We start from the raw sequence: 27,460 nt of genomic DNA on the forward strand, positions 1-27,460 counted from the left end.
ACTGAAACTAGTTTCATATCCTAGATTCATTAACTGAATTCAAATTCTACCAGCTGCCTTGGTGGGATCTGAACCCAATTTTTAAATACAATTATGGGATGTGGGCGTCGCTGGCTAGGCCAGCATTTATTGCCTAATTGCCCTTCAGAAGGTGGTGGTGAGCTGCGTCCTTGCACCGCTGCAGTCCACGTGGTATTGGTACACCCACGCTGCTGTTAGGGAGGGAATTCCAGGATTTTGGCCCAGCGACAGTGAAGGAACGCCGATATATTTCCAAGTCAGAATGGTGAGTGCCTTGGAGGACAAGTTCCAGTGGTGGTGCTCCCATGTTTCTACTGCCCTTGTTCTTCTAGCTGGTAGAGGTCGTGGATTTGGAAGGTGCGGTCTAAAGAGGCTTGGTAAGTTTCGGCAGTGCATTTTGCAGATGATACACACTGCTGCCAGTGTGTCTCACAGTGAACCTTTGTGGATGTGGTGCCAATCAAGTGCTGCTTTGTCCTGGATGGTCAAGCTTCTTGGGTGTCATAGGAGCTGCACTCATTCAGGCAAGTGGAGAATGTTCCATCACACCCCTGACTTGTGCCTTGTAGATGGTGGACAGGCTTTGGGGAGTCAGGAAGTGAGCTACTCTCCACAGAATTCCTAGCCCCTGACCTGCTCTTGTAGCTGCATATTTATATGGCTGGTCCAGTTTAGTTTTTCAGTCAATGAAAACCCCCAGAATGTTGATAGTAGGGGATTCAGCGATGGTGATGCCATTGAATGTCAAGGGGCAATGGTTAGATTCTCTTTTTTTGGAGATGGTCAATGCCTAGCAGTTGTTTGGCAAGAATGTTACTTGTCAGCCCAAGCCTGGATATTGTCCAGGTCTTGCTGCATTTGGACATGGACTACTTCAATATCTGAGGGGTCTCGAATGCTGCTGAACATGGTGCAATCATCAGCGAATATCCCCACTTCTGACCTTATGGAAGGAAAGTCATTGATGAATCAACTGAAGATAGCTGGGCCTAGGACACTACCCTGAGGAACTCCTGGAGTGATTTCCTGGAGCTGAGATGACTGATCTCTAACAACCACAACCACCTTCCTCTGTGCTAGGTATGACTTCAAACAGTGGAAAGTTTTCCCGTGATTCCCATTGACTCCAGTTTTGCTAGGGTCCCTTGATGCCACACTTGATTAAATGCTGCCTTGGGGTCAAGGACAGTCACTCTCTCCTCATCTCACCTCTGGAGTTCAGCTCTTTTGTCCATGTTTGAACCAAAGCTGTACTGAGGTCAGGAACTGAGTGGCCCTGGCAGAACCCAAACTAAGTGTCAGTGAACAGGTTATTGCTAAGCAAGTGGTGCTTGATAGCACTGTTGATGACCCCTTCCATCACCTTGCTGATGATTGAGAAGCCGGGCTGGATTTATCCCGCTTTTTCTGTATAGTACATACATGGACAATTTTCCATATAGCTGGGTAGATGCCAGTGTTGTAGCTGTACTGGAACAGTTTGGCTAGGGGCATGGCAAATTCTGGAGCACAATTCTTCAGTACTATTGCTGGAATGTTATCAGGGTCCATAGCCTTTGCAGTATCTAGTGCTTTCAACTATTTCTTGATATCACATGGAATGAATAGAATTGGCTGAAGACTGGCATCTATGATGCTGGGGACCTCCGGAGGAAGCCGAGATGGATCATCCACTCAGCACTTCTGGCTGAAGATCGTAGCAAATGCTTCAGCCTTAGCTTTTGTACTGATGTGTTGGGCTCCTCCGTTATTGAGGATGGGGATATTTGAGGAGCCTCCTCCTCCAGTGAGTTGTTTGATTGTCCACCACCATTCACATCTGGTTATGGCAGGACTGCAGAACTTAAAAGAACTAAGATCTGATCCGTTGGTTGTGAAATCGCTGAGCTCTGTTTATCACTTGCTGTTTATGTTGCTTGGCATGCAAGTAATTCTGTGTTGTAGCTTCACCAAGTTGATACCTCATTTTTAGCTATGCCTGGCGCTGCTCCTGGTATGCCTTCTTGCACTTTTCATTGAACCAGGGTTGATCTTCTGGCTTGATGGTGATGGTAGAGTGGGGGGTATGCCAGGCCATGAGGTTACAGATTGTGATTGAGTACAATTCTGCTGCTGCTGCTGATGGCCCCACAGCGCTTTATGGTTGACCAGTCTTGAGTTGCTAGATCTGTTTGAAATGTCCCCAGAGCATTAGCCTAGGTCACGAGTCCAGCGACATTACCACTACACCTCTGTCACCCCCACACTGAGGTCAGTGTGAAATCAAGTGGTGGTGCTGTATCTTCATCATCACTCTCTTCGGGGTGTTCTTCCATTCCCTGGCCAGGTGCATATCGAGTATCTGAAAAGAGAAAGTCACAAGGGTATGCTAATGCTGCAGTGACGGGTTGGGAGCTGGGCATTAGCAGGTCAATGCTTACACTGTCTATAGCTTGTAAATCAGAATTGAGTGTAGGATGAGGCAAAAGTGGGGTGCGTGACAGCGGATTTGCTATGCAGGTAACGTCACCTTTCATGGTTTCAGCCCCAACCACATAAAAGGGCAACCCAATAATGGCCAGCACCATCTCCACCATGATGGTTAAGATATGTAGGTGTGCCTGCCCCTCCTCTGGTTATGCACATTTTGTTCTGCAAGAGATGGAAATGTGTCAGTGAATGTTATGCAATGTGTTGAGCTGATATGACTCATAAGGTTGAATAACTGGCAGTGTGCACAAGCTGTGAGATGTGGGTGTGAGACTTGCAAGTGTTAAGAGTGTGAGGGTGAGGTGAAGCTCATCTTCTTGTGGCACTGCAACCAGCTCTTCGGGACTTTTCTACTGGCACTGATTCCCATGGTCATCTGGTCTCTCTGGCTTTTGAGCATGTCTGGATGGTCTACTGCAGATACAGGACTTGTCTTCCGCTTTCCACCTCCTCCAATAAAGGTTCCAGTGCAGTGTTCGAAAACATTGGAGCTCACTCTCTCCTATGTTGTGCCATTATTCACTGTTTCCCAGGTCAGGTTTACTTTCTAAATGACTGCCAGCACCTGCTCCAGCCACAATGCACCTCCTCTTTAAGAGAAACACAGCAGGTCTGACAGCATCTGTGAACTGCATCTCTCTACAGATGCTGTCAGACCTGCTGAGTTTTTCCAGCAATTTTTGTTTTTGTTTCAGAGTTCCAGCATCCGAAGTATTTTGCTTTTATCCTCTTTAAAAGATGCAGACTAGCTTTAACTGGTGCTAGCAAGTTCTGGCTTTGAGGTCCCTGCTGATGCACGAACAGCACAGTTAGCATAGCTGCACAAAGTTGGCTTGCTGTCTGCATTACACTGGACAAGTGTAAGTTAACCGACATCATGATTCTCCATGCCCATTTTTGCAGACTATTCAGTTGAACCCCATTTATTCTGTGTCGTACTTTAATGTGCATTTTTATGACCTACAAGCCGTGGAGGTGGAACTTACAGACCACCATTTGTCACTCAGCATTCACACTGAATTCTCTCCTCCTGTTACTCCTAATCTCACTTTCCCTGTGTTGAAATGAAGACTCATTGTACAATATCCTACTTTAAATCCTTTGTTTCCCCCTTTGGACTTCAAATCCTCATCTCTCCAAATTTTCTTCTTTTCAACCTTGGTGCTATGCTGCACAACATACCTTGGCCCTTCATCTTAGATTCTGAAGAAAATGGAGTTTTTTTTATAGTAGTTAACCAAAGGAATTATTTTTCCACCTTGTTTTAATTAAAACAATTTCAACTGTCTTGTTTCTCTTTCTCTCGTGAAATGCTTTGTGCCAGAAGTTCCAATTTTCCAGCAAGAAGTTCATAATGCCAATAAAAATCAGATCACTAAAATAGATCATAGCCCCTCCCATATACAACACAATTTCAAAAAGTTCTTATTTTCATCCTTTTTATTTAAATGCTAGCAGATAATAAGCTCACTTATCCATAACAACCTATAACTGCTAAGTAAAACAAGGGCTGCCCAGTCTAGTTTTTGCCATTTGTAATTGTGTTTTTAGCCTTTCAACTCACCATATCAGCAAGTGGAGTGTTCATCAGAAGATTTCATCTCATTGTATATTTTAGCAACTTGAACAAGAACTCACAAATCAGATAAAGTCACACTACTCTCCGGCGACAGAAGGAAATAAGAGCAAAGATAGAATCAACTAGAAGAGGCGTAAGAAAAGCAGGATGATCTCCCCCTTTGGGATTCTCTTCTTAAACCTTTCCACTTCTCACCTGTCTCCGCCTTTAAGGCACTCCTTAAAGCCTACCTCTTGGACCAAGATTTTGGCCTAATACTTCCTTATGTGACCTGGTGTCAAATTTTGTTTTTTTTTTAAATTCATCCATGGGATGTGGGCATTGCTGGCTAGGCCAGCATTTATTTCCATCCCTAACTGCCCTTGAGAAGGTGGTGGTAAGCTGCCTGCTTGAACTACTACAGTCCAAATGCTGTAGGTACACCCACAGTGCTGTTAGGGAGGGAGTTCCAGGATTTTGACCCAGCAACAGTGATATATTTCCAAGTCAAGATTGAGAGTGGCTTGGAGGGCAACTTCCAGGCAGTGGTATTCCAGGCAGTGTCTGCTGCCCTTGTCCATCCAGGTGGAGAGGTTGCCTGTTTGGAAGGTGCTGTCTAAGGAGCCTTGGTGAGTTCCTGCAGTGCATCTTGTAGATGGTAACACTGCTGCCGCTGTTCAGTGGGGTGGAGGGAGTGAATGTTTGTCGATGGAATTAGCACTGCAGAACAAATGATAAATGGCCACCTGATAACCATGGGATAGTGTGACCGCACCACCATCCCCCCCATGCATAATCTGCATCTCAATCCAAGCCACTTTACATGGACAAGTTTCATCAATACTCAGCAAGAGTGCACGGTTTAAGATGCAGTCAGAAAGATAGCAGGGTCCCATGTAGTCACGAGGGCTTCATGGGATATAGTGATGGCAATGTGATGTGCAGAGAGCTGCATGTATGGCATAGTAACTGGGCAGTAAGGTGCATGCGATGGCAGGTCCACTATACAAGCATGTGCGTGAGATGGTGAAAATTAAAGTACTGCATGCATTACCATTACAGAATGTTGAAAAGCCCCAAGCACACTTAAGAACATCAAGAATATATAAAAAATCAAAAAAGTAGCAAATGCTGGTACACATACTTACAAATACATTCTTTATAGGAACACATAGCAGGTTGGTTAAGCATTTGAAAAAGCAAATAACGCTAGGTGGTTACGCTTTTCACCTTTACAAGTTTCTTTTGGCTCAAGGTAATATTTTGAATCAATAGTAAGATATTGAAATAACCAACACAGACATGTAGAGAATATTAAGTATAGAAATACACTTCTGATGAAACATTAACTCTTGTTTTTTTCTCTCCACAAATGCTGCCTGGTCTGCTGTTTCCAGCATTTTCTAGTTTTATTTCAGATATCCAGTTTTTGTTCAAGTATTGAAATGGTTGTCTAAAAGGAAAATATATTTGATACCTGGTCTTGTTTGTGATTTCTGAGTAATTTCTTCAGGATAGTTGGTCGCTGAGTGAATAGAGCTGCTGCTGTTCAAATCACTTACAGGGACTGGGGAGAGTCGAGTGCTCTGCAACTGTAAGCAGCAATCAATTAATTTAGTACAAAAAAAGTATTTAACTGTAATGCCAGAGTATTATCTCAGGCAACAAAAGGCTGTGACTGAGGAGTTTTTTTTATGGGGAGGTGGGGAGAGAGAATTCTCTGCCCCTCTCATTTTAAACATTTTAGCCTTGTATTCTAAAATCCCTGTTCACCATAGTTCTCATTCTGCCAAAGAGCACAGTCAGTAATTTCAATAATGCTGTTCAGTGAACTGTAACATTGGGGAAGTGAATGAACTGCCTAAATTGATTCACTGTCCAAATCACATTGGCTTAAATGGGAGTTCAGCTCAAATGTCCCTTCTTACAGAACCAAAGAGGTTTCCAAGCCCAGTAATATCTAAGGGGAAAAAATAACTTTAGCACAAGGTTTTCCATTCAAACACTGCTTTCTTTCCCTCAATGTAAGCTCCTTGATAGCCCATCCAGGTAGCAATGAGATAGCTAATTCCTCAGTCCTTTGCATCAATACTATTTAATCAATCATCCATAAAATGAAATTCATGCTGGCTCACCTGTTTGACTCTTTCCTTTTCATCCTTTGTATGGAAATGCTCAATTCACCATCTTTGTAATAATACAGCTAAAAATCAGAAACCCACCAAGTGGGAAACTGCAGACAAAACCATTTCCCAGAGGAGTTTAATATTAGAGTTGGCCATCTTCTGCTTCTCTCTCTCTCAACTGTTTATGGCTACACAGAGTTATACAGGATATGTTTTATATATTCCTTCAAAATCACTGGAAAAGCTCTTCTATTCCATGCGCTCATCACTTCATTCACAATTGAAGATGCTCATCAATTGTTGTATAGCAGCTTTCTGAAATTATTTTTCTCTGCTCATTTTTTATCCTCCTTCCCTCAGGCAATCATTCCTTTCTGGATATGGTTCCATCTGCAACAATTGGTGACAGGTCACTTGCCCAAGTGGCCAATATTCAGGCATGTCTGCCGAGCAGAGTTAGTAGGCCATTCGATTGTGAGGACATTGCAACAGACCCCAATCCTGCTCTCACCTGTGTCTACACACACCCTTGCTAGCAAAATTCACCAGGGAGCAATCAGGAGCAGGGTCACTGGCCAGTTTTCCCTTCCCTATCTCACATGCATTGATGCCGGTTGCACTGCTCTGAATAATGTCCTAGCCATCTCCAAATAGACAGAGATTGAGAACAAAATTCTCATATTTATGGCTCTGCTGTTCACTGATGAGGTTCACTGAGCTAAACAGACCAACACAAATTCAGTTTAAACTGTTAAAAATGGGGAAGTCCTATTTCCACATGCAATCTCCAAAACAACATTCATCACCCTGCGATGGAATTGAATGCTATAGGTCTGGACAGGAATGAAAACTTGAGAAAGTCCCCTTTCTATAAAGTGGATATCTGTAACTTTAGTCACTTTAAAACAACAAATCATTTCCTGTCAAAGTCAACTGTATCCATTCCTTCTTTTTGCCCTTTACTTCTCTCCCAAATGCCTCAGCCTTTTGGAGTATAGTTCTACACGCACTGTAGCTATACATTTGACCTTGCATAGCACATGATAGAAGGCTAACTGACCATGGAAACATCACAACCAGGCCAATCTGGTCCGTGCCCAACATTTACAGAGCATGCTTTCAGTCGCAGTCTCTGGAAAAGTCAGTCATGGGAATCTATGCCAATTTCCCCAGCCTTATCCCAAAAGCCACAATAATAATTTGAGCCAATAACACTGCCTCAATTAGATTAATGCTGAAGATTGCTTAGGCTGTGTACTAAATCTCCCATTTACCCAGGGTCTCTTTTTCGCACTGCTGCTAGCCAGTGGTGTAGGCTGAACTGAGAAACGAACTAGCATGCAAAAGCAGAAAGCATGCTAACTCTATTCACCCACACACTAGACACATCACATTGAGCTGTTAGACACACAGTGGAGTATGGGAGCTGGGATGGCGTCTGTGTAGAATGTTGGGTTTTTTTGCATGATAGTCGGAATCAATCCAAACTGGAGTGAAAGTGCCTTCCCTAACCTAACTTTGATTTCACCTGGGAGAATTAGAGAATACCTTTTCTTTGCAGGACATATACCATATGTGCTGATATTCTAGTAGACTTCAATAGTATTTTAGTAAAATGTGCCTTGGTGACAGGTCTGGGACTAATTTCGAGTTGAAATACACATTCCCGCTACTTGTATGTAGCATCTATTTGGCAGTGTGGGGAAGGAGGCAAAGGGAAAGAGACACCTTTATATTTTAGTTTTAGAATGTCAGTACAGGCTGATTTATTTATTTTTGTACTTCCATCATTCCCTTATTTCCTGCAACTGGATCTTACCGTGATCTATTTGGTATTGACAGTATTAAATATCTGGGTCCAATGATTTGACATCACCTGACACCAACCAACGTCTACAACTCCACCCTCTGCTTTCAAACCAATTCTTCTCCTCTATCTCAGTTAATGCAGCATTTACAATATACATTCTGAAGGTCTGCAAACAATCTTGTTTCTCCAAGTGAAGCAACCATGCAATTCATTTACAGAAGGCTGAGTAATTACTGAAGATGCACCACAGGAAACAGTGAGTGAAGTCCGGCATATATCTTTTTTAATCATTAGTTCCATTCGTAAAGTCTTCTTTCAGGGTTATCTTAATTTATTGAGGTTTCCTTTTCAAACTCAAGAAGTTCACTTTTTGTTTGCACATTGATGGGTTACACAGGGCTTTCAAGCAATTGCAATTCCTTTCACATCAATGGGATGATGGGGTTTTGTCAAGCAATACAAGCCTTCACTGGGAGGAATCTAAACTGGAGAGAGGTGGAGAGCAAAACAAACTTTGGAGATGCAGTGCAGACAAAATAGGAGATGAGTATTCCAGGAAGGGACAGAAAAACTAAGATGCTGGAAAGCGCTAGACAAATAGATGCTACCTACAAATGGCAGGAAAGTGTATTTCCACTCAAAATTAGTCCCAGATCTGTCACCAACTAGAATACCCACACATATAGTATACGTTCTGCAAAGAAAAAACTGCATCTCTAACTCTCCCAAGTGAAATCAATGTTAGGTTAGGGAAGACACTTTCACTCCAGTGTGGATTGATTCCGATTATCATGCAAAAAACCCAACATTCTACACAGATGCCATCCCAGCTCCTATACTCCACTGTGTGCCCAACAGGGCGATGTGACGTGTCTAGTGTGTGGGTGAATAGAGTTAGCATGCTTTCTGCTTTTGTTTGATAGTTTGTTTATCAGTTTCAGCCTGCACCACTGGCTAGCAGCAATGGGATAAAGAAAGCCAAATATTAAGGTCTTTCCCATCAGTACACAGCCTTTCCACTGGCAAGTCCTCAGTTGTGCTTCCTCATGGCGACACATGGAAACAAAGTTTCTCGCAGCGCCGGGCTATAGCTTCAGAGGAACTCAGAGGAGATTTGGCCCCCCCAACATGCAGTACCCACTGACATATGGACACACTGTGGCACTCATGGACCAAACTCCTAGCTATGGGCAAACAGCTCCACTATCTTGTGGATACCGTGAAAGATCTGAAGGCTAAGGGAGTAAACCCTGACAATAAAACTGGAGTGGAGCCCAAAGGTGGACTGATGCCTAAATAAATCTTTCTAGCAACACATGCAACCAAGCTGGCACCAAATATAATGCTTTACATTCCTTTGGACTCAACCAAGGAGGTTGAGAGGGGAAACCCTGATAGTTGGGCAGTCTAGAGTCTCCATAAATTTTGCCTAGATTTGCACCCTGGAGAGGATACTCCAGTTTTCTGCAGAGCATTAACACAACATGGGAGACAACAGTTACGAGCGATAAGCCCAACTTAAATGAAATAGAGAATGGATGCTAGGGGTTGTCTCCAATGGTGGAAGGGGCTATTGTGTCCCACTGGTCAGCCACCACCCACCTCAAGCCAGGCAACCTCCGACGAATAAGATGCTGACCCGCCATGGTCCATGTGCTTCAATGGGTGCTTGGAGTTTAGAGTCTCTGCTCAAACAGTAGGCAGAATCCATCACACCAGGTAAATAAACAAAACAAATGAACAGAAAGAAATTGTCAACTATTCAATTGGCAAGCTGGAACGTCAGGACCATGTGCACGAGACTGACAAACAACTTGCAGCTGGTCAATCACATGCACAAACAGCTGTGATTGTCATGGAACTTGTTAGGGTAAACATCAACATAGCATCTGTACAAGGGACCAGGATCGCCGAGAGCAGATCACTGAACGAAATACATTGCACGTTCATCTGGCAGGGAAAAAGTTCAGAGAACTGGCTACTCTCAATGATAGACCCGCCACAAATGGTTCAGAACATTTTGTGTCCATTTGCCCCTCAACTTAAACTGAGCCAATTAATGTCCCGAGTAGCTATGCTCCAACACTTTGCTCCACTCCACAGGTGAAAGACCAGTTCTATGAGGGGCTTGACACTGCCATCAGCAGAATCCCCAAGTCAGAACATCTTTACCTACGGGGGGATTTCAACGCAGGAGCGGACACAGACCTCCTGCCCAAGACATCATGTCCTAGAAAAGATAAATGAGAACAGAGAGCGACTACCTGAATTCTGCTGCTACCACAAGCTTTGCGTACCTAACACCTTCTTTCAGAACAAGCCAAGCCACAAGGCATCCTAGAGGCATCTGGATCAGGGCACTGGCACCAGCTTGATCTGATCACCACCAGTCATGACTTTCTGAACAGCATTCTCAACATATGCAACTACCACAGCACTGACTGTAATGCAGGTGACTCCCTAGTGTGCACCAGGGTGAGGATGCAGCCCTGGAAGCTTTTTCATTCAAAGCAGAAATGCTGTCCTCGTATCAATGTCAGCAATACTGCTTACCCAGATACAAAACAACAGTTCTTTGAATTGTCTGAACAGGCACTCTCTGGCAGAAGCAAAATGGAAAATACTTTGAGACACCATCTACAATGTCATAATCTCAACATATGGGAAGCAAGATCAGAAAAATGCTGACTGGTTTAAGCAAGCATCACTGTGAAAGAGCCGGTCATTTTAGGAAAGCGGTCCACTTTCATTAGTTACAAGAGAGACCTGAGCAAGAAGAGTCTGAATGCACTAAGAGATACTTGAACTAAAGTCCAAAAGACTGCAGGCAGTGTGCCAATGACTACTGGTTAAAACTTTGACAGAGTTTCCAGTCCAGATGTCCTCCAACTCAGGGAAAATTATTTATTTATTTTACTCATTTACAGGATGTGGATGCTGCTGGCTAGGCCAGGATTTATTTCCTAACTCTAAATGTCCTTAAGAAAGTGGTAGTGAGCTATCTTCTTAATCCACTGCAGTCCCTGTGGTATAGGTACACCCACAGTGCTGTTAGGGAGGGAGATCCAGGATGTTGACTCAGCAACAATGAAGGAACAGCGATATATTTCCAAGTTAGGATGGTGAGTGGCTTGGAGGGAAACTTCCAGGTAATGGTGTTCCTATGTGTCTGCTGCCCTTGTCCTTCCAGGTGGCTGCGGTCATGGGTTTGGAAAGTGCTGTCCAAGGAGCCTTGGTAAGTTTCTGCAGTGCATCTTATAGATGGTACACACTGCTACTGTGCGTCGGTGGTGGAGGGAGTGAATGTTTGTGCAAGGGGTGCCAATCAAGCGAGTTGCTTTGTCCTGGATAGCGTCAAGCTTCTTGAGTGTTGTTGGAGCCGCAGTCACCCAGGCAAGTGGACAGTATTCCATCACACTCTTGACTTGTGCCTTGTAGATGGTGGACAGGCTTTGGGGAGTCAGGTGGTGAGTTACTCGTCACAGGATTCCTAGTCTCTGACCTGCTCTTGTAGCCACAGTATTTATATGGCTAGCCCAGTTCAGTTTCTGGTCAATGGTAACCCCCAGGATATTGATAGTGGGAGATTCAGCAATGGTAATGCCATTGAACATCAAGGGGCGATGGTTAGATTTTCTCTTGTTGGAGATGGTCATTGCCTGGCGTGAATGTCAGCCCAAGCCTGGATACTGTCCATGTCTTGCTGCATTTGGACATGAACTGCTTCAGTATCTGAGGAGTCGCAAATGGTGCTAAACATTGTTTGCTGATGTTTGCGCATTCGCACTTCTGACCTTTATGATGGAAGGGAGGTCATTGATGAAGCAGGTGGAGATGGCTGGGCCTAGGACACTATCCTGAGGAAATCCTGCGGTGATGTCCTGGGACTGAGATAATTGACCTCCAACAATCACAACCATACTCGTGTGTGCTAGGTATGACTCCAACCAGCGGAGTTTTTCCCGATTCCCATTGTCTCAAATTTTGCTAGGGCTCCTTGATGCCCCACTTGGTCAAATGCAGCCTTTATGTCAAGGGATCAAAACGGTAACAGGTTCATCAGCAAGAAAATGGCTCCACTGACAGCAAAGGCAGGGTAGGTCATCATCGACTGCAGTCAACAGTTGGTGAGGTGGGCAATGAACTTGTACTAGTTGTATTCTAGGGAGAATACTGTCACCAAGGAAGCTCTAAACACTATTGAAGGCCTGCCCTTAACAGAAGAGCTGAATATTGAACCCACAGTGGAGGAGCTTATCAAAGCTATTGAGCTGCTTGCCTAGGGCAAAGCTCCAGGCGCTGATGCTATACCATCTGAGCACATCAAACACGGGAAATCAGCACTCCTGCAGCATCTGCACAAACCTCTCAGTCTCTACTGGAGGATGAGGTGCCCCAGGGTATGCATGATGCAAAGATTATGACCCTGTGACCCGGTGACAAGGACGACGGCAACAATTGCAAAACTATCGAGGCATCTTCCTGCTGAGAATCATGGGAAAAGTATTTGCCCATGTTGTCCTTGTCAGATTGCAGTTCCTGGCTGAACGCATCCACCCTGAATCCCAGTGTGGTTTCAGAACTGGAAGATCTACAATTGACATGATCTCGGTCTGGCAGCTGCAGGAGAAATACCATGAACAAACGTCAATCCCACCAAGACATTTCACTGATTGAGCAGAGACCCTCTATTTATGCTATGGAGAAAGCTGGCTACCTGTCGAAGCTGCTCAGTGTGATTTCCTCTTTTCTTTCACGCACCTGTAAAGAATTTAGTTTCACCATCAGCATCAGGAAGACAAGGATGTTGCCATACCACTATTTTTTGGCACTGACAATGAGATGCTGGAAGCTGTTGAAAGCTTCACATATATAGGATCCACAATCACCAGCGATCTGTCACTTGACGCTGAAATCAATACATGCATCGTAAACGTTGCAGCTGTTATGTCCAAACTGAATAAGAAAGTGTGGAGCAACAGCTACCTGCCCAAGAGTACCAAACTGCAAATCTATCAAGCCTGCATCCTCAATGCACTTCACTACAGTGGTGAGGCCTGCACAGCATATGCCAGGCAGGAGAAAAAGCTGAACAGTTTCCACCTTCGCTGTCTCAGACTTATCCTCAACATCTCTTGGCACGACAGGTCACTAACTCGGAGGTCTTGGAGCTTGCTAATTCCATCAGCGACACTCATTTCTAAGCCAACAGTGTCTGCGCCGACATGGCCACATGCATTGGATGGATGATAGCCATATACCCAAAGACCAATGATTGGTCACTGGGTCACCATCTCCTGGGCATCCATACCTCCACTACAAGCACACTTCCAAACAAGATATGAAGATGACAGGCACTGAAACTGACAACTGGGAGACAGTCACTAACAGCGTGGCCTCTGGAGGCAGCCTGGAAGGGCTTTGGAAGAGGCAAGCAGAAACAAAAAGCTCAGGTGGCCGAGAAGAGGGCCAGGAGAAAACAGAGTCCAGCAAATCATACACCTTGATAAAAGCAAAAAACTGCGGATGCTGGAAATCCAAAACAAAAATAAAAATACCTGGAAAAACTCAGCAGGTCTGGCAGCAACTGCAGAGAGGAACACAGTTAACGTTTCGAGTCCATATGACTCTTCAACAGAACTAAGTAAAAATAGAAAAGAGGTGAAATATAAGCTGGTTTAAGGGTGGGGGGAGAGACCTGGATAGAGGGCCAGTGATAGGTGGAGATAACCAAAAGATGTCACAGACAAAAGGACAAAGGGGGTGTTGAAGGTGGTGATATTATCTAAGGAATGTGCTAATTAAGGGTAGAAAGCAGGACAAGCAAGGTACAGATAGCCCTAGTGGGGGTGGGGTGGGGTGAAGGGATCGAAATAGGCTAAAAGGTAGAGTAAAACAATGGATGGAAATACATTTAAAAATAATGGAAATAGTGCGAAAAGAAAAATCTATATAAATTATTGGAAAGAAGGGGGGGATCAGAAAGGAGGTAGGGATGGAGGGGAGAGTTCATGATCCCAAATTGTTGAACTCAATATTCAGTCCGGAAGGCTGTAAAGTGCCTAGTCGGAAGATGAGGTGCTGTTCCTCCAGTTTGCGTTGAGCTTCACTGGGACAATGCAGCAGGCCAAGGACGGACATGTGGGCATGAGAGCAGGGTGGAGTGTTGAAATGGCAAGCAACAGGGAGATCTGGGTCATGCTTGCAGACAGACCAAAGGTCTTCCGCAAAGCGGTCACCCAGTCTGCGTTTGGTCTCTCCAATGTAGAGAAAACCGCATTGGGAGCAACGAATGCAATAGACTAAATTGAGGGAAGTGCAAGTGAAATGCTGCTTCACTTGAAAGGAGTGTTAGGGCCCTTGGACGGTGAGGAGAGGGGAAGTAAAGGGGTAGGTGTTGCACCTTCTGTGGTTGCATGGGAAGGTGCCATGGGAGGGGGTTGAGGTGTAGGGGGTGATGGAGGAATGGACCAGGGTGTCCCGGAGGGAAGGGTCCCTGCCGAATTCCGCCAGGGGCGCTGAAGGGAAGATGTGTTTGATGGTGGCATCATGCTGGAGTTGGCGGAAATGGCGGAGGATGATCCTTTGAATGCGGAGGCTGGTGGGTTGATAAGTGAGGACAAGGGGGACCCTATCATGTTTCTAGGAGGGAGAGGAAGGTGTGAGGGCGGAAGCGCGGGAGATGGGCCGGACACGGTTGAAACGGTGGCCCTGTCAACCACCGTGGGTGGGAAAACCTCGGTTAAGGAAGAAGGAAGACATGTCAGAGGAACTGTTTTTGAAAGTGGCATCATCAGAACAGATGCAACAGAAGCAAAGGAATTGAGAGAATGAGACAGAGTCCTTACAGGAAGCGGAGCGTGAGGAGCTGTAGTCAAGGTAGCTGTGGGAGTCGGTAGGTTTGTAATGAATGTTGGTGGACAGTCTATCACCAGAAATTGAGACAGAGAGGTCAAGGAAGGGAAGGGTAGTGTCAGAGATGGACCATGTGAAAATGATGGAGGGGTGGAAATTGGAAGCAAAATTAATAAATTTTTCCAGGTCCAGACAAGAGCATGAAGCAGCACCGAAGTAATCATCGATGTAATAGAGAATGAGCTGTGTGTGTGTGTGTGTGTGTGTGTGTGTTTGGTGGGGGGGGGGGGGGGGGGGGGGGGGGAGACGGAGTAGGACTGCAACAAGGAATGTTCCACAAAGCCATAAAGAGACAGGCATAACTGGGGCCCATGCGGGTACCCATTGCCACACCTTTTATTTGGAGGAAATGAGAGGAGTTTAAGGAGAAATTGTTCAGTGTGAGAACAAGTTCAGCCAGACGGAGGAGAGTAGTGGTGGATAGGGATTGTTTGGGTCTCTGCTCGAGGAAGAAGCGGAGAGCCATCAGACCATCCTGGTGGGGGATGGAGGTGTAGAGGGACTGGACGTCCATGGTGAAGAGTAGGCGGTTGGGGCTAGGGAACTGGAAGTTGTTGATATGATGTACAGTGTCAGAAGAATCATGGATGTAGGTGGGAAGGGACTGGACAAGGGGAGAGAGAATGGAGTCAAGATAGCAAGAAATTAGTTCCGTGGGGCAGGAACAGGCTGACACGATCGACACAATCATACACCTTTTCAGCCCAGCGTCTTCCTCGGAAATTAATGCAACAGAGGCTGCTATGTCAGAGTGGGACTCCTGAACCACACAGGTGATGCTCAACAAAAGGGCTGACCACCACAGGACAAACCATCATCTTACAAGATGGAAGGCTGCCACTGTATCTCTACTGTCCAGCAGCAAATCCTTAAACTCAGTCAAATTGACTTGGTGCATGCAGATAGGACTGACTACCTCCTTTGAATTGGAACCCAATTTATTAAGTCTGCTTTAATTGCTGTGTCAACCCCACTGTTTTCACTACATCCTTTTTTGTTCATTGGTTTGTGTTATGATGAAACAATCTATGCTAATTTAATCACTTCAGTGCCTCAAGAGTTATACAGTCATCAGGAAGTTACAGTTTCACAGTGGACCTTCAGTCCTGTGCTTTTTTTAAAAAAATAGATGAAAAGACTTCTTGATTTCCCTTCAGGCAAAGATATATCTTATTTCGATAGCCATTTGGTAGTACAGAACTTGCAAAATGCAAGAAATAAAGAGACATGTTGAAGCTTTTCACCTTGCACTCATCAGGACACTTTGCAAGAATACCAATATAAGGGGAAAACAACAATTTATACCGTATGTGAAGAGACTGCTGATTGGTTGGCAAGCGGACTCTGATTGTTGGAGGCATTGCCATGGAGAATGCACCAGTGATGGTGCCTGACAATTAACTGTCAAGCATTGTTTGAAATTTAAACCAGGCAGCTTGGCCCTGGTTTGTCAAGAGTTTTGCAAGTCACCTGTTCATGAGTTTACATGATATACAGCACAAAATGATCATCAAAGGCACCCTACAGCCCTGAAAAGTGCCCAGTCTACCTCAGATTACCCTGGAAGAGCAAGGTATCTCAAAAATTTGAGCAACAGGTGAAGTTAGCTGTTTCACGTTGCTGCTATGCAGTAGCAACACAAGTGGTATTTGCCACTAACAGGATGCTGCCACCAAGCCAAAAAGACATTCTGCCTATCACACAAATAAGCAATATGGTGTATGAATTTCAGTGCCAGTGTGATGCTAGGTATGTAGGCTGTATGTCCCACTGTCTGGCAGATCGTATCAAACAGCAGGTCCCTGCCACTGCTCACAACTGGCAAGGTATAGACCTTGTCCAACCAGCCTGTGCCTGCAAAACTCAAAACAGTGTCCAACATTGGATGTAATTCCTCGATTGGACAACATTTGCTAAATAATCCTGTGTGCTAAGAATTATGCTGATAACCAATTTAAGATTGTCAGTCGGGCTCGCGATGTGATGCATTTGCATGTACAGGAAGCTACTTACATTAGTACACAGGGCCCTGTTCTTTGCAGACAGAAGGAACATGTACACAACTTGCGCCTGTTTCAGCTAAGCAAAATAAGTGACAGCCATTCACTGACTCATTCCTCAGGGCAATGCCTGGACTAATCAGGATCAAGCTGCCTGGTTTAAATTTCAAACAATGCTTGACAGTTAATTGTCAGTCACCATCACTGGTTCGTTGCCCATGGCAATACCTCTATCAATCAGAGTCCACTTGCCAACCTATAAGCATTCTCTTCACATACAGTATAAATTGTTGTTTTCTCCTTATATTGGTATTGTTATGAAGTGACCTAATGAGTACAAGCTGAAAAGCTTAGACATGTCTCTTTTTTTTTCAGTAATGTTATATAGGTTTTGGCATGTGCCATCTTTGTGATAGGATTCTCAACAAGCTGGAGAAAGCTTCCTCTTGAACTTTTCCATCTTACAACCACTGACCCTGACTAGGGAAAAAATGAATTCCTTTCAAAGTGTAAGCCACATTAAGGAAATTAACCATAGGGGTAAGGAAAACTCATTGCCTTTAAAACAAAGTAGATTTATAAGAATTAAATCCAGCAGTTAGTGCTTTCACTATTCACCAGGATTTCTAAACCTCTACATTCTTCAGTTAGATTGCCTTTGAGATACTGAATCATTTTACTCTCCATTTTATACTCGTATATTAAGATTACAATAGCAGTAAAAACAAGAAATTGTTTCTCAGAATTTGAAGATGAAGCATCCTGCACTTATTACATTGAAAGTGCATGCTTACCTGAAAAATTAATTTTCCAGCAGTTTTCATTCTGGTTTAAAAAGCAGGCATACAATTTCTCCAGTATGTTTATTCGAAGCCTTTTCCCAGTCAAAGAACAGACAAAGTCCTGTACTATTATATCACTTTCGCAGTTATTGTTAAGTACCATGACTGTTTTGCAGTTTGCAACTTTCAAAAGGCTCACATAGTGGTGGGAATTGTCCATGGTGAAATGAGCACTGGGCAAGCCTTTTCATGTTAGGTAATGTTGCCTAATTGACTTAAAAACAATCAGAATTGTACGTGTCAAACACTATTGAAATTTATACAGTATTTAAATCTAATTGTTTCCCCACGTTTCTCTCTGGTTCCTTTTATTTGTTTAGTTCAGGCATAAACAAAAATAAAACAATTCCACATACTATAAAATCACAAACTTCACACACCTAACAATATACCCCTACATTCAGGGCATGTACCTAATCACATTCACAAAAACAAAAATACCTGGAAAAACTCAGCAGGTCTGGCAGCATCTGCAGAGAGGAACACAGTACACATTTCGAGTCCGAATGACCCTTTAACAGAACTAAGTAAAAATAGAAGAGAGATGAAATATAAGCTGGTTTAAGGGGTGGGTGGGACAAGTAGAGCTGGATAGAGGGCCAGTGATAGGTGGAGATAACCAAAAGATGTCACAGAAAAAAGGACAAAGAGGTATTGAAGGTGGTGATATTATCTAAGGAATGTGCTAATTAAGGGTAGAAAGCAGGACAAGCAAGGTACAGACAGCCCTAGTGGGGGTGGCGTGGGGTGAAGGAATCAATAAAGGCTAAAAGGTAGAGATAAAGCAATGGATGGAAATACATTTAAAAATAATGGAAATAGGTGGGAAAAGAAAAATCTATATAAATTATTGGAAAAAAAAAAGGGGGGGATCAGAAAGGGGGCGGGGATGGAGGAGAGAGTTCATGATCTAAAATTGTTGAACTCAATATTCAGTCCGGAAGGTTGTAAAGTGCCTAGTCGGAAGATGAGGTGCTGTTCCTCCAGTTTGCGTTCAGCTTCACTAGAACAATGCAGCAGGCCAAGGATGGGCATGTGGGCATGAGACCAGGGTGGAGTGTTGAAATGGCAAGCGACAGGGAGGTCTGGGTAATGCTTGCAGACAGACCGAAGGTGTTCTGCAAAGCGGTCACCCAGTCTGCGTTTGGTCTCTCCAATGTAGAGGAAACCGCATTGGGAGCAACGAATGCAGTAGACTAAATTGAGGGACGTGCAAGTGAAATGCTGCTTCACTTGAAAGGAGTGTTTGGGTCCTTGGACGGTGAGGAGAGGGGGAGTAAAGGTGTTGCACCTTCTGCAGTTGCATGGGAAGGTGTCATGGGAGGGGGTTGAGGAGTAGGGGGTGATGGAGGAGTGGACCAGGGTGTCCCAGAGGGAACGATCTCTGAGGAATGCCGCCAGTGGGGGTGAAGGGAAGATGTGTTTGGTGGTGACATCATGCTGGAGTTGGCGGAAATGGCGAAGAATGATCCTTTGAATGCGGAGGCTGGTGGGGTGATAAGTGAGGGCAAGGGGGACCCTATCACGTTTCTGGGAGGGAGAGGAAGGTGTGAGGGCAGAACTGCGGGAGATGGGCCGAACACGGTTGAGGGCCCTGTCAACGGCCCGCTTCTACCTCCTACCCAAAATCCACAAACAGGACTGTCCTGGCAGACCGATCGTGCCAGCCTGTTCCTGCCCCATGGAACATTCAAAAACAGTTCCTCTGACATGTCTTCCTTCTTCCTTAACCGAGGTTTAACGGTGGTTGACAGGGCCCTCAATCGTGTCCGGCCCATCTCCTGCGCATCCACCCTCACACCTTCCTCTCCCTCCCAGAAACATGATAGGGTGCCCCTTGTCCTCACTTATCACCCCACCAGCCTCCGCATTCAAAGGATCATCCTCCACCATTTCCGCCAACTCCAGCATGATGCCACCACCAAACATATTTTCCCTTCACCACCCCCCCCACCCCCTGGCGGCATTCCACAGAGATCGTTCCCTCCGGGACACCCTGGTCCATTCCTCCATCACCCCCTACACCTCAACCCCCTCCCACGGTACCTTCCCATGCAACCGCTGAAGGTGCAATACCTACCCCTTTACTTCCCCTCTCCTCACCGTCCAAGGGCCCAAACACTCCTTTCAAGTGAAGCAGCATTTCACATGCAATTCCCTCAATTTAGTCTACTGCATTCGTTGCTCCCAATGTGGTTTCCTCTACATTGGAGAGGCCAAATGCAGACTGGGTGACCGCTTTGCAGAACACCTTCAGTCTGTCCGCAAGCATTACCCAGACCTCCCTGTCGCTTGCCATTTCAACACTCCACCCTGCTCTCATGCCCACATGTCCGTCCTTTGCCTGCTGCATTGTTCCAGAGAAGCTCAACACAAACTGGAGGAACAGCACCTCATCTTCCGACTAGGCACTTAACAGCCTTCCGGACTGAATATTGAGTTCAACAATTTTAGATCATGAACTCTCTCCTCCATCCCCACCCCCTTTCCGATCCCCCCATTTTTTTCCAATAATTTATATAGATTTTTCTTTTCCCATCTATTTTCCATTATTTTTAAATGTATTTCCATCCATTGTTTTATCTCTACCTTTTAACCTTTTTCGATTCCTTCACCCCACCCCACCCCCACTAGGGCTGTCTGTACCTTGCTTGTCCTGCTTTCTACCCTTAATTAGCACATTCCTTAGATAATATCACCATCTTTAACACCCCTTTGTCCTTTTGTCTGTGACATCTTTTGGTTATCTCCACCTACCACTGGCCCTCTATCCAGCTATACTTCCACACCACCCCCCCACCCCTCCCTTAAACCAGCTTATATTTCACCTCTCTTCTATTTTTACTTAGCTCTGTTGAAGGGTCATCCGGACTCGAAACGTTAACTGTGTTCCTCTCTGCAGATGCTGCCAGACCTGCTGAGTTTTTCCAGGTTTTTTTTTGTTTTGGATTTCCAGCATCCGCAGTTTTTTGCTTTTACCTAATCGTCTTCCTCTCTACAGCACTCAGTTGGATCAACTTCTTCCAAATTACACAAAATATCAGACACAACAATTTCAGTAACTCCATGATTCTGAGGCAGTAGCATGAATCTTCTGAATATTACACCCCTAGTTGCTGTTTCTGTTAAAAAAAAGTTAATATTTGCCTTTGTAATGCTTACCTTAAGGGAGCATTGAAAGTTTGTCAGTTCTGTTATCTTGCTCTGCCTCACCATATCTGCCAACTGAGTGACAAAGTAAAATTAGTGCATTTTAGAGGAACTAATCAAAAAAAGAAACAACCCTACTGAATATATGGTTGCAGCAGACCATTATTCACAGCCTAAGCAAGAAGCCCTGATTCTCTGTATATTCCCCAGACGCAGGCCTTCAATGATAGTTAACATTTCAACAAGGATATTCTTAATTTCCTTCCTTACCCCTTCCTCCAAAGTGCTTTAAACATATTAAATCAGCTACACAATGAACATTAATATATATCCCCAATACTCTCTGTGATCTTGTGTTATAACTACTGATATTTCCCAAGTCACCAATAGCTACACAGAGCAAATAACCAAGTTTGAATTATGTAATAGGGTAGTGGCATCTGTTAGGGAATTATCAGCATTAATTCTACTGAGGGGCTTCAAACTGCTATGTAGAGAATAATAATGGATACATAGTGACATTTTTATCCTGAACAGATGTTTTGATGGTTTATAAAAGATAGAGAGCAAAGAAATCATTAAACTAATCTAACTGATTAAAAATCCAATCAGATAAACATTACAAGGTTTGTAGAATTGTTACCTGAACCTAATGATCAAGCTCCTGTCTTAAATTTATCGCAATCCTGATTGTTATATTATAACAAATGTGGCAAAATATTTTATCTTCTTAAAAGGTTTTTTCTCTTGCTGGAACATTGCTGTAACGACTTCAGTCACAACATGCTTCATAACTTGAAAAGGCTTTAGAAATTCAGCTTCCTTAATCCTATTACTCAGCACACACCTGTTCTTCCAACTCTGCCCTCCTGAGCATCCATCCGCTCCACTTTGGCTTTTTGGGCTATACAAAAAGTTCAACTTGTTGCACTCTTGTGAAACTGTTATTTTTCACCCTTTGCAGTACAAAATAATACACCCAAATGAAAAATAAGGCAGGGAGTTTGCCTCATATAACATTGAGAAGCGTTCATAATCCTTTAACAGTAACATCTTTTTAAACGCGCATGCCCGCATCCCATGAACGAATTTTAAAAAGCAAGCAGGAGAGAACAAAATACTGACTCACAAGAGAAACTCACCCTTTATTCATTTTGTGACACATTTTCACACACTGTACTCATTCATAGGATTAGACAGAATCAGAAGATCAGGTAGAGAAGTTAATGGCTGGAGATGAAAGAATTAAATCAGATTGTTGTCCACTGTGAGGCTCAACAATACCAGTGAACTTACATCTTCACAAATTCACAATGTGAAAGCCTTCTCCTTCAGCTTGATGCCAGCCTTCCATTACCAAAACATGCCCTCAGCTGCCCTCAAGAGCTCCATACAGGGGAGTGGCTGAATACAGGGAGTGGTGCCCTATAATTGATCCTCGCTCTGTGTTGAGTTAACTGATGTCAGTCAGGGGAAAAATATACTCAACAAAGATTCTCATTCTCATTCTTGGTTGGACTCCAATAACCCCTGCTGACAGATGAGGTTGGCATCAGGCTCAGCTATGGCTCTCCAACATCAAATAGCCCACCTGCACTCACCATCGAGGCTCACAAATAGTTGTCACCTGAGCAGTGCACCAAACACCAAGAGCCAAGAGGGAAGAAAATTGATGGGAGAAAATGTCCCCCTCATTCCTGCACATGTATCATCTAGTATAATTTTCAGACATGTAACACATTTCAGACAGGCTTGATTCTAGAAGCGGGTAATTTGAACCTATGGGCACATGTTTAAACCCTGATGCTCTTAACACAGCCACACAACTGTATTGCTACATGGTTTAATATTCAGAATTAGATGAACAGTAAATTGTAGTTTTGATCCATCAGAGCATGACTGTTGCAATACATCAGCAGTTAAATTCTACTAATGCCTACATACTATACTGTCTAATGTCTGAAGACAGAGGAAGTCACACATAATTCTATAAGAAACTGCCTGTAACACCAGTACCTATGGTAGAGCTATTACACATGGGAAACCAAACCCTCCACCCAAAAACAAACCTACATATCTCTGCTTGTTGTTTGTCAACTAAGTTTTAACTCCAAGTCCTGACCTCAGATCATTACAATATAGTAGCTGGGATCATTCAGTCTTGCTCCCATGATGAGGATTACATGATCATCAAGATAAAATCTAACAGGATGTCTGTTCAGGGTCTCTCAAACACCAATCAGAAATGGAGGAGAAAGGCATCAAAACCACTTTGCTTAAGAATGGAAGAGTACACAGAAACAGTCACATCACGATTACATTTTATGTAAAACTGTGGTTCCCAAACCTTTTTGGTCATGTATGTTTGTTCAGATTTACCAGCTTTTTGTGTACCCCTACAGGCTGTTTATTTAACTACCCCTCTAATGACATGTTTTGGAAAAGTGACAACAGGAAAAGTTACAATAGAGGTAAACAGTTTGACACCATGTTGTATGATAATTGGATAAAAACATTGCATGTAATTTTTTTCTACATTTGTTGCTCTTTCATTGGTACATTTGAAAATAATTTAATTAATCTAGCTACATTTTTTGACAATGCAATGAAGCAGCTAATTACAAAATTTATCAGTATGTTGTGAAACAATTGCTAGTCAATATCAGTGAACCCCCTTCCATTACAGTATTACTCACACAGCACCCCTTCTTCTCAATCCCGCCCCCCACTCACTCACTCAGCAGCTTTCTTCCCAATCCTGTCCTCCCCAGTCGCTCACTCAGTAGCCCCTCTTCCCAACTCCTTTCCCCCACTCACTCACTCAACAGGTCCTCTTCCCAACACCATAGAGCCCCACTCACTCAGCGGCCCCTCTAACGAACCCCTTTCCCCCACTCACTCAACAGCCCCTCTTCCCAGCCCTGTACCACCCCGCTCACTCACTGACTCGACAGCCCCTCTTCCCAACCCCATCACCCTGCTCACTCACTCACTCAACAGTTCTTCTTCCCAACTACCTCTCCCACTTGGCCAATGTTTCAGCCAGCAGCAGCTGCTGCTCCCACACATGCTGGTGCTCAGGCTCAGGCACCACCACTTACCTCCCAATGCTCCTCCATTCACAGGTTCTAATGCTCCTGCGTTTGCTGCTAATAGGCACAACTGTGTCTCACTAGTGCAAGCAGCAGGTGAATGGCAGCTTATGAGACTGAGTTCCAAAGTGTTTGGGAACCCCTAGATTACAGAGAGGGGGAGGTGGAGGTCAGAAAAATTTCCCATCCCTGAAAATATGCCATTTCACAAGTACTCCCTGGAGTCACCTGCGTTAACATCAGTACTACTATTGATTTAAAAGATCACTCAGAAATACGAACAGCAGTCAGGGTTGCAAACTCTAAGAGCCTGAAAGAAAGTCCAACTTGCATGCTGGATTTCCAAGCGGAAATTCCCATGGCATAGTCCCACTGCTGATTGAGAGCATGTAGAAGGGGGAAAACAGAGTCCCACTGGAATAATCATTTAACCAAAGCACAAGAGTTCCAATGTCCATATAAATACACATCATTTTTCATATATTTGACATATGTCCTAGAATTTTATTAGCAATGAAGAAAACAAGACACATGACACCTTTCAATTTCTAACTGGGCAATAAAATGCAGATTTGCATGCATTGTACAAGGTGTAGGGCACAAAAATCTCAATACCTTGAAACTGAGGAACAAGAAAATGGCATTCTACTCAATGAAGCTCACCCCCACCCACATACATCCTTTATACATTATAAGCTTGGTGTCTATGTGAAGTGATTTGTACCTTGCAGGGACGCTAAACTTAATGTTGATCAGGAGTAAAGGCTCAGCCTGATGCTGGGACTAAATGGCGTCAGACTCCCAGGAAGTGTCATAGCGTTGGATTTGGCGCTGCAGCATAAATAGTGTGTTGTGAAACTTAGTTTACAAAAGCGCCGAGTGAACACCCTGGATACATTTTAAACCAACATATTTGTGAATATTTAATATTTATGAATATTTAAGATAAAAGCAAAATACTGCGGTGCAGGAAATCTGAAACAAAAACAAAGATTGCTGGAAAAACTCAGCAGATCTGACAGCATCTGTGGAGAGGAAGACAGAGTTAACGTTTCCAGTCCATTTGACTCTTCATCAGAATGAGTTTTTTCAGCAAGTTTTGTTTTTGACTGAATACTTAGATAGTTAACCTTTAAAAGAAACCTCTGCATAATCGTGTGTCCGTGCTTTCACGGGCAGGATGATACGAGTTCAAGCAGAAGCCAAGTAATACAAGCATATTTACCTGGAAAAGCTCAGCAGGTCTGGCAGCATCGGCGGAGAAGAAAAGAGTTGACGTTTCGAGTCCTCATGACCCTTCGACAGATAATTCTGTTTTTGTTTTGGATTTCCAGCATCCGCAGTTTTTTTGTTTTTATTAATACAAGCATATTGTCTGGCTGAAACTTGAACTGCAGCTCCCAGTCGCGTTGTAGTATAAATAAATCTTGGATGTTTTGACCATCCCCGAATTCTTCATCTCGACTACATCGCTTAAGAGATTGATCAAGGCATTTTATTGGAATTTGAATTAAGCTACTTTTAAATCTAAATTTACTTTTCGTTCGATTACATATTTGATCCGTGTCCTGACAGTTGATTTCACATTAAGTAAATTCAATTCAAGCTCCAGACCTCAAAAACCGTATTATTTGTTTTGCTGAACAGAACTTACGTCCTCGAAACATCATTTACAAACCACTTACCCCGTGGGTGCGACACAAAGTTTCACACGCCTTGGAGCTATTCACCGGCAGATCCAGTGCTGAATTGAAATAGGTTTTAAACAAACCAATTAAAATATGACAATGCGTACCTTGAAAACTAGATTATAGTCACTGGCAGCTTTATTGCAAAGCCACTCCTTGGATAAAATTTGAAAAGCTGCATTCCGAGTGAAAACTGCCGATCATAACTTTGATGAGGAAATGCCAGTTCCACCGTGACCAAGTGCCCTCATTGAGTGTTGAAACTGTCCCAGTGAGTTGCATCACTCGGGAGGGATTAGTTGCAACAATCCATTGATTTCCCAGTTTGATCTGAAATTTTAACCGCTTCCTTACAAGGTTCCCTACACTGAGGGCATCACTTTCTTCTAGATTGGGTACGTTTCTTTTAACGAGTAGGAAACAGATGTGAAAGGATAGAGTAGAGCCGACCTCAGCTCCAGCTCTAAAGACATCAGTCAGTGCTGAGAATGGGGCTTTACCTCTTCCACCGGGGGGTGGAGAATGCATTTGCAAATCAGAGGCCCTGGTGAGTTGCCCCTCCCACCCCCAGTTTACCTGGCTGTATGTGAGCTGTAGTCTTCTATCCTTCAGGGGCACTAAGCTCTCCCCGTTCGCAGTCACGTATAGAAAAACTTGTCAACATTGACCAAAACCGGTCAAGGCAAGAAGAGGAGAAGCAACAATTAAATCGCACGGATCAACACGGCTTAGGAAAGAAATATTTTTTTTTAAAAAAGTTTCCCATAACATAATTTAAAGTCTTGTCTGGGCTTCGTGCGTCGCTGAGAGAAAGTTGGCGAGCGGTGGCCGCGGCTCCCCGCGCAAACACAGCCTCTCAGCCCTCACACACACACACACAGCAAACCTACAGCTTTCCCATTTAACAGGCCAGGCAGGAGACTCGTAACTCCGTTTTGTCCTTACCTTGAAACTCCGGCCGTAAGGACTAAGCTCCGCTTTCACAGCTTCCGCCATCTTCCCCCCCACCCCGGGTCGTTATTCGCTTTCCGAAATTCCAAACCGGACTAACTGAACAGCGCCTGATGGCCACCGTAGCGCCGCCATGTTGGGAAGGTAAGTAAGCAGAATGGACCGTTCTTCAACGCCATATTGTTAAGGTCAGCTATACCAGACAACAGTGGGGACCTCATTGTGTCTCATTGTAAAGAAAAACTTAATAATCCCCTGGTTCTGTTTATTCCAATAGATTTGTAACCCATGCCGCTGAAATTAGAGACTGTAACAGTCCTTAGCTCTAAGTCCCCTGATCAATGTGGTTAGCCCTCACTCCTTTTCCAATTGGCTGCATCTTCATCTTCATTTATAACCACTTACTCAGGTTGGTTCATCTGAGAATCTAATTTCTGAAAATATGAAATGCATTGCCTTCACCTAATTTTCAATTAAGCAAATAAATGGAACTGTCCGCTAATGTGGAGCTTTAAAATAATAACTGTAATTCATAATTAAAGTAGCTGCATACTTTGAGTCATTGTAGGTCTCAACAGCGACAAAGCAACTCACTAGGACTAGCTAAAATAAAACGGATGATGCTGGAAAAACTCGACAGTTCTGACAGCATCTGTGGAGAGGAACAGAGCTAACATTTTGCGTCCGTATGACTTCTTCAGAGCTAAAGAGAATTGGAAATGAGGACTAGCTAACATTGCCAGTACAGGAAATTATCTTCTGACATTAATTATGCAACTTTTTATTAAATGTGAGTGGCACAGACTGATTTATGAAGTTTACAATATTGTTTCCCCAA

General features: G+C 43.9%; 1 protein-coding gene across 6 annotated transcripts in view; it reads right to left on the minus strand.

Moving 5' to 3' along the window:
* Positions 1-26,745, minus strand: part of LOC121289298 (MAP kinase-interacting serine/threonine-protein kinase 1-like) — a 103,909-nt gene extending 77,164 nt beyond the window's left edge. Inside the window, exons 1-3 of one of the 6 annotated variants that reach the window (XM_041208602.1) lie at positions 26,617-26,745; positions 20,904-20,966; positions 5,526-5,640 (exon numbers count right to left, since the gene is read on the minus strand). In XM_041208602.1, coding sequence (XP_041064536.1) covers positions 5,526-5,640; positions 20,904-20,966; positions 26,617-26,667 — 229 coding nt within the window. In that variant the 5' untranslated portion in view covers positions 26,668-26,745. Of the gene's footprint in view, positions 1-5,525; positions 5,641-20,903; positions 20,967-22,033; positions 22,101-25,778; positions 26,135-26,616 lie in introns of those variants that run through there. The other 5 variants (XM_041208603.1, XM_041208604.1, XM_041208606.1 and 2 more) reach the window with 5 other exon arrangements.
* Between the last annotated feature and the right edge of the window lie 715 nt (positions 26,746-27,460).

The sequence above is a fragment of the Carcharodon carcharias genome, chromosome 16 (genome assembly GCF_017639515.1).
Source record: "Carcharodon carcharias isolate sCarCar2 chromosome 16, sCarCar2.pri, whole genome shotgun sequence".
In the NCBI taxonomy this organism is placed as follows: Eukaryota; Metazoa; Chordata; class Chondrichthyes; order Lamniformes; family Lamnidae; genus Carcharodon; species Carcharodon carcharias.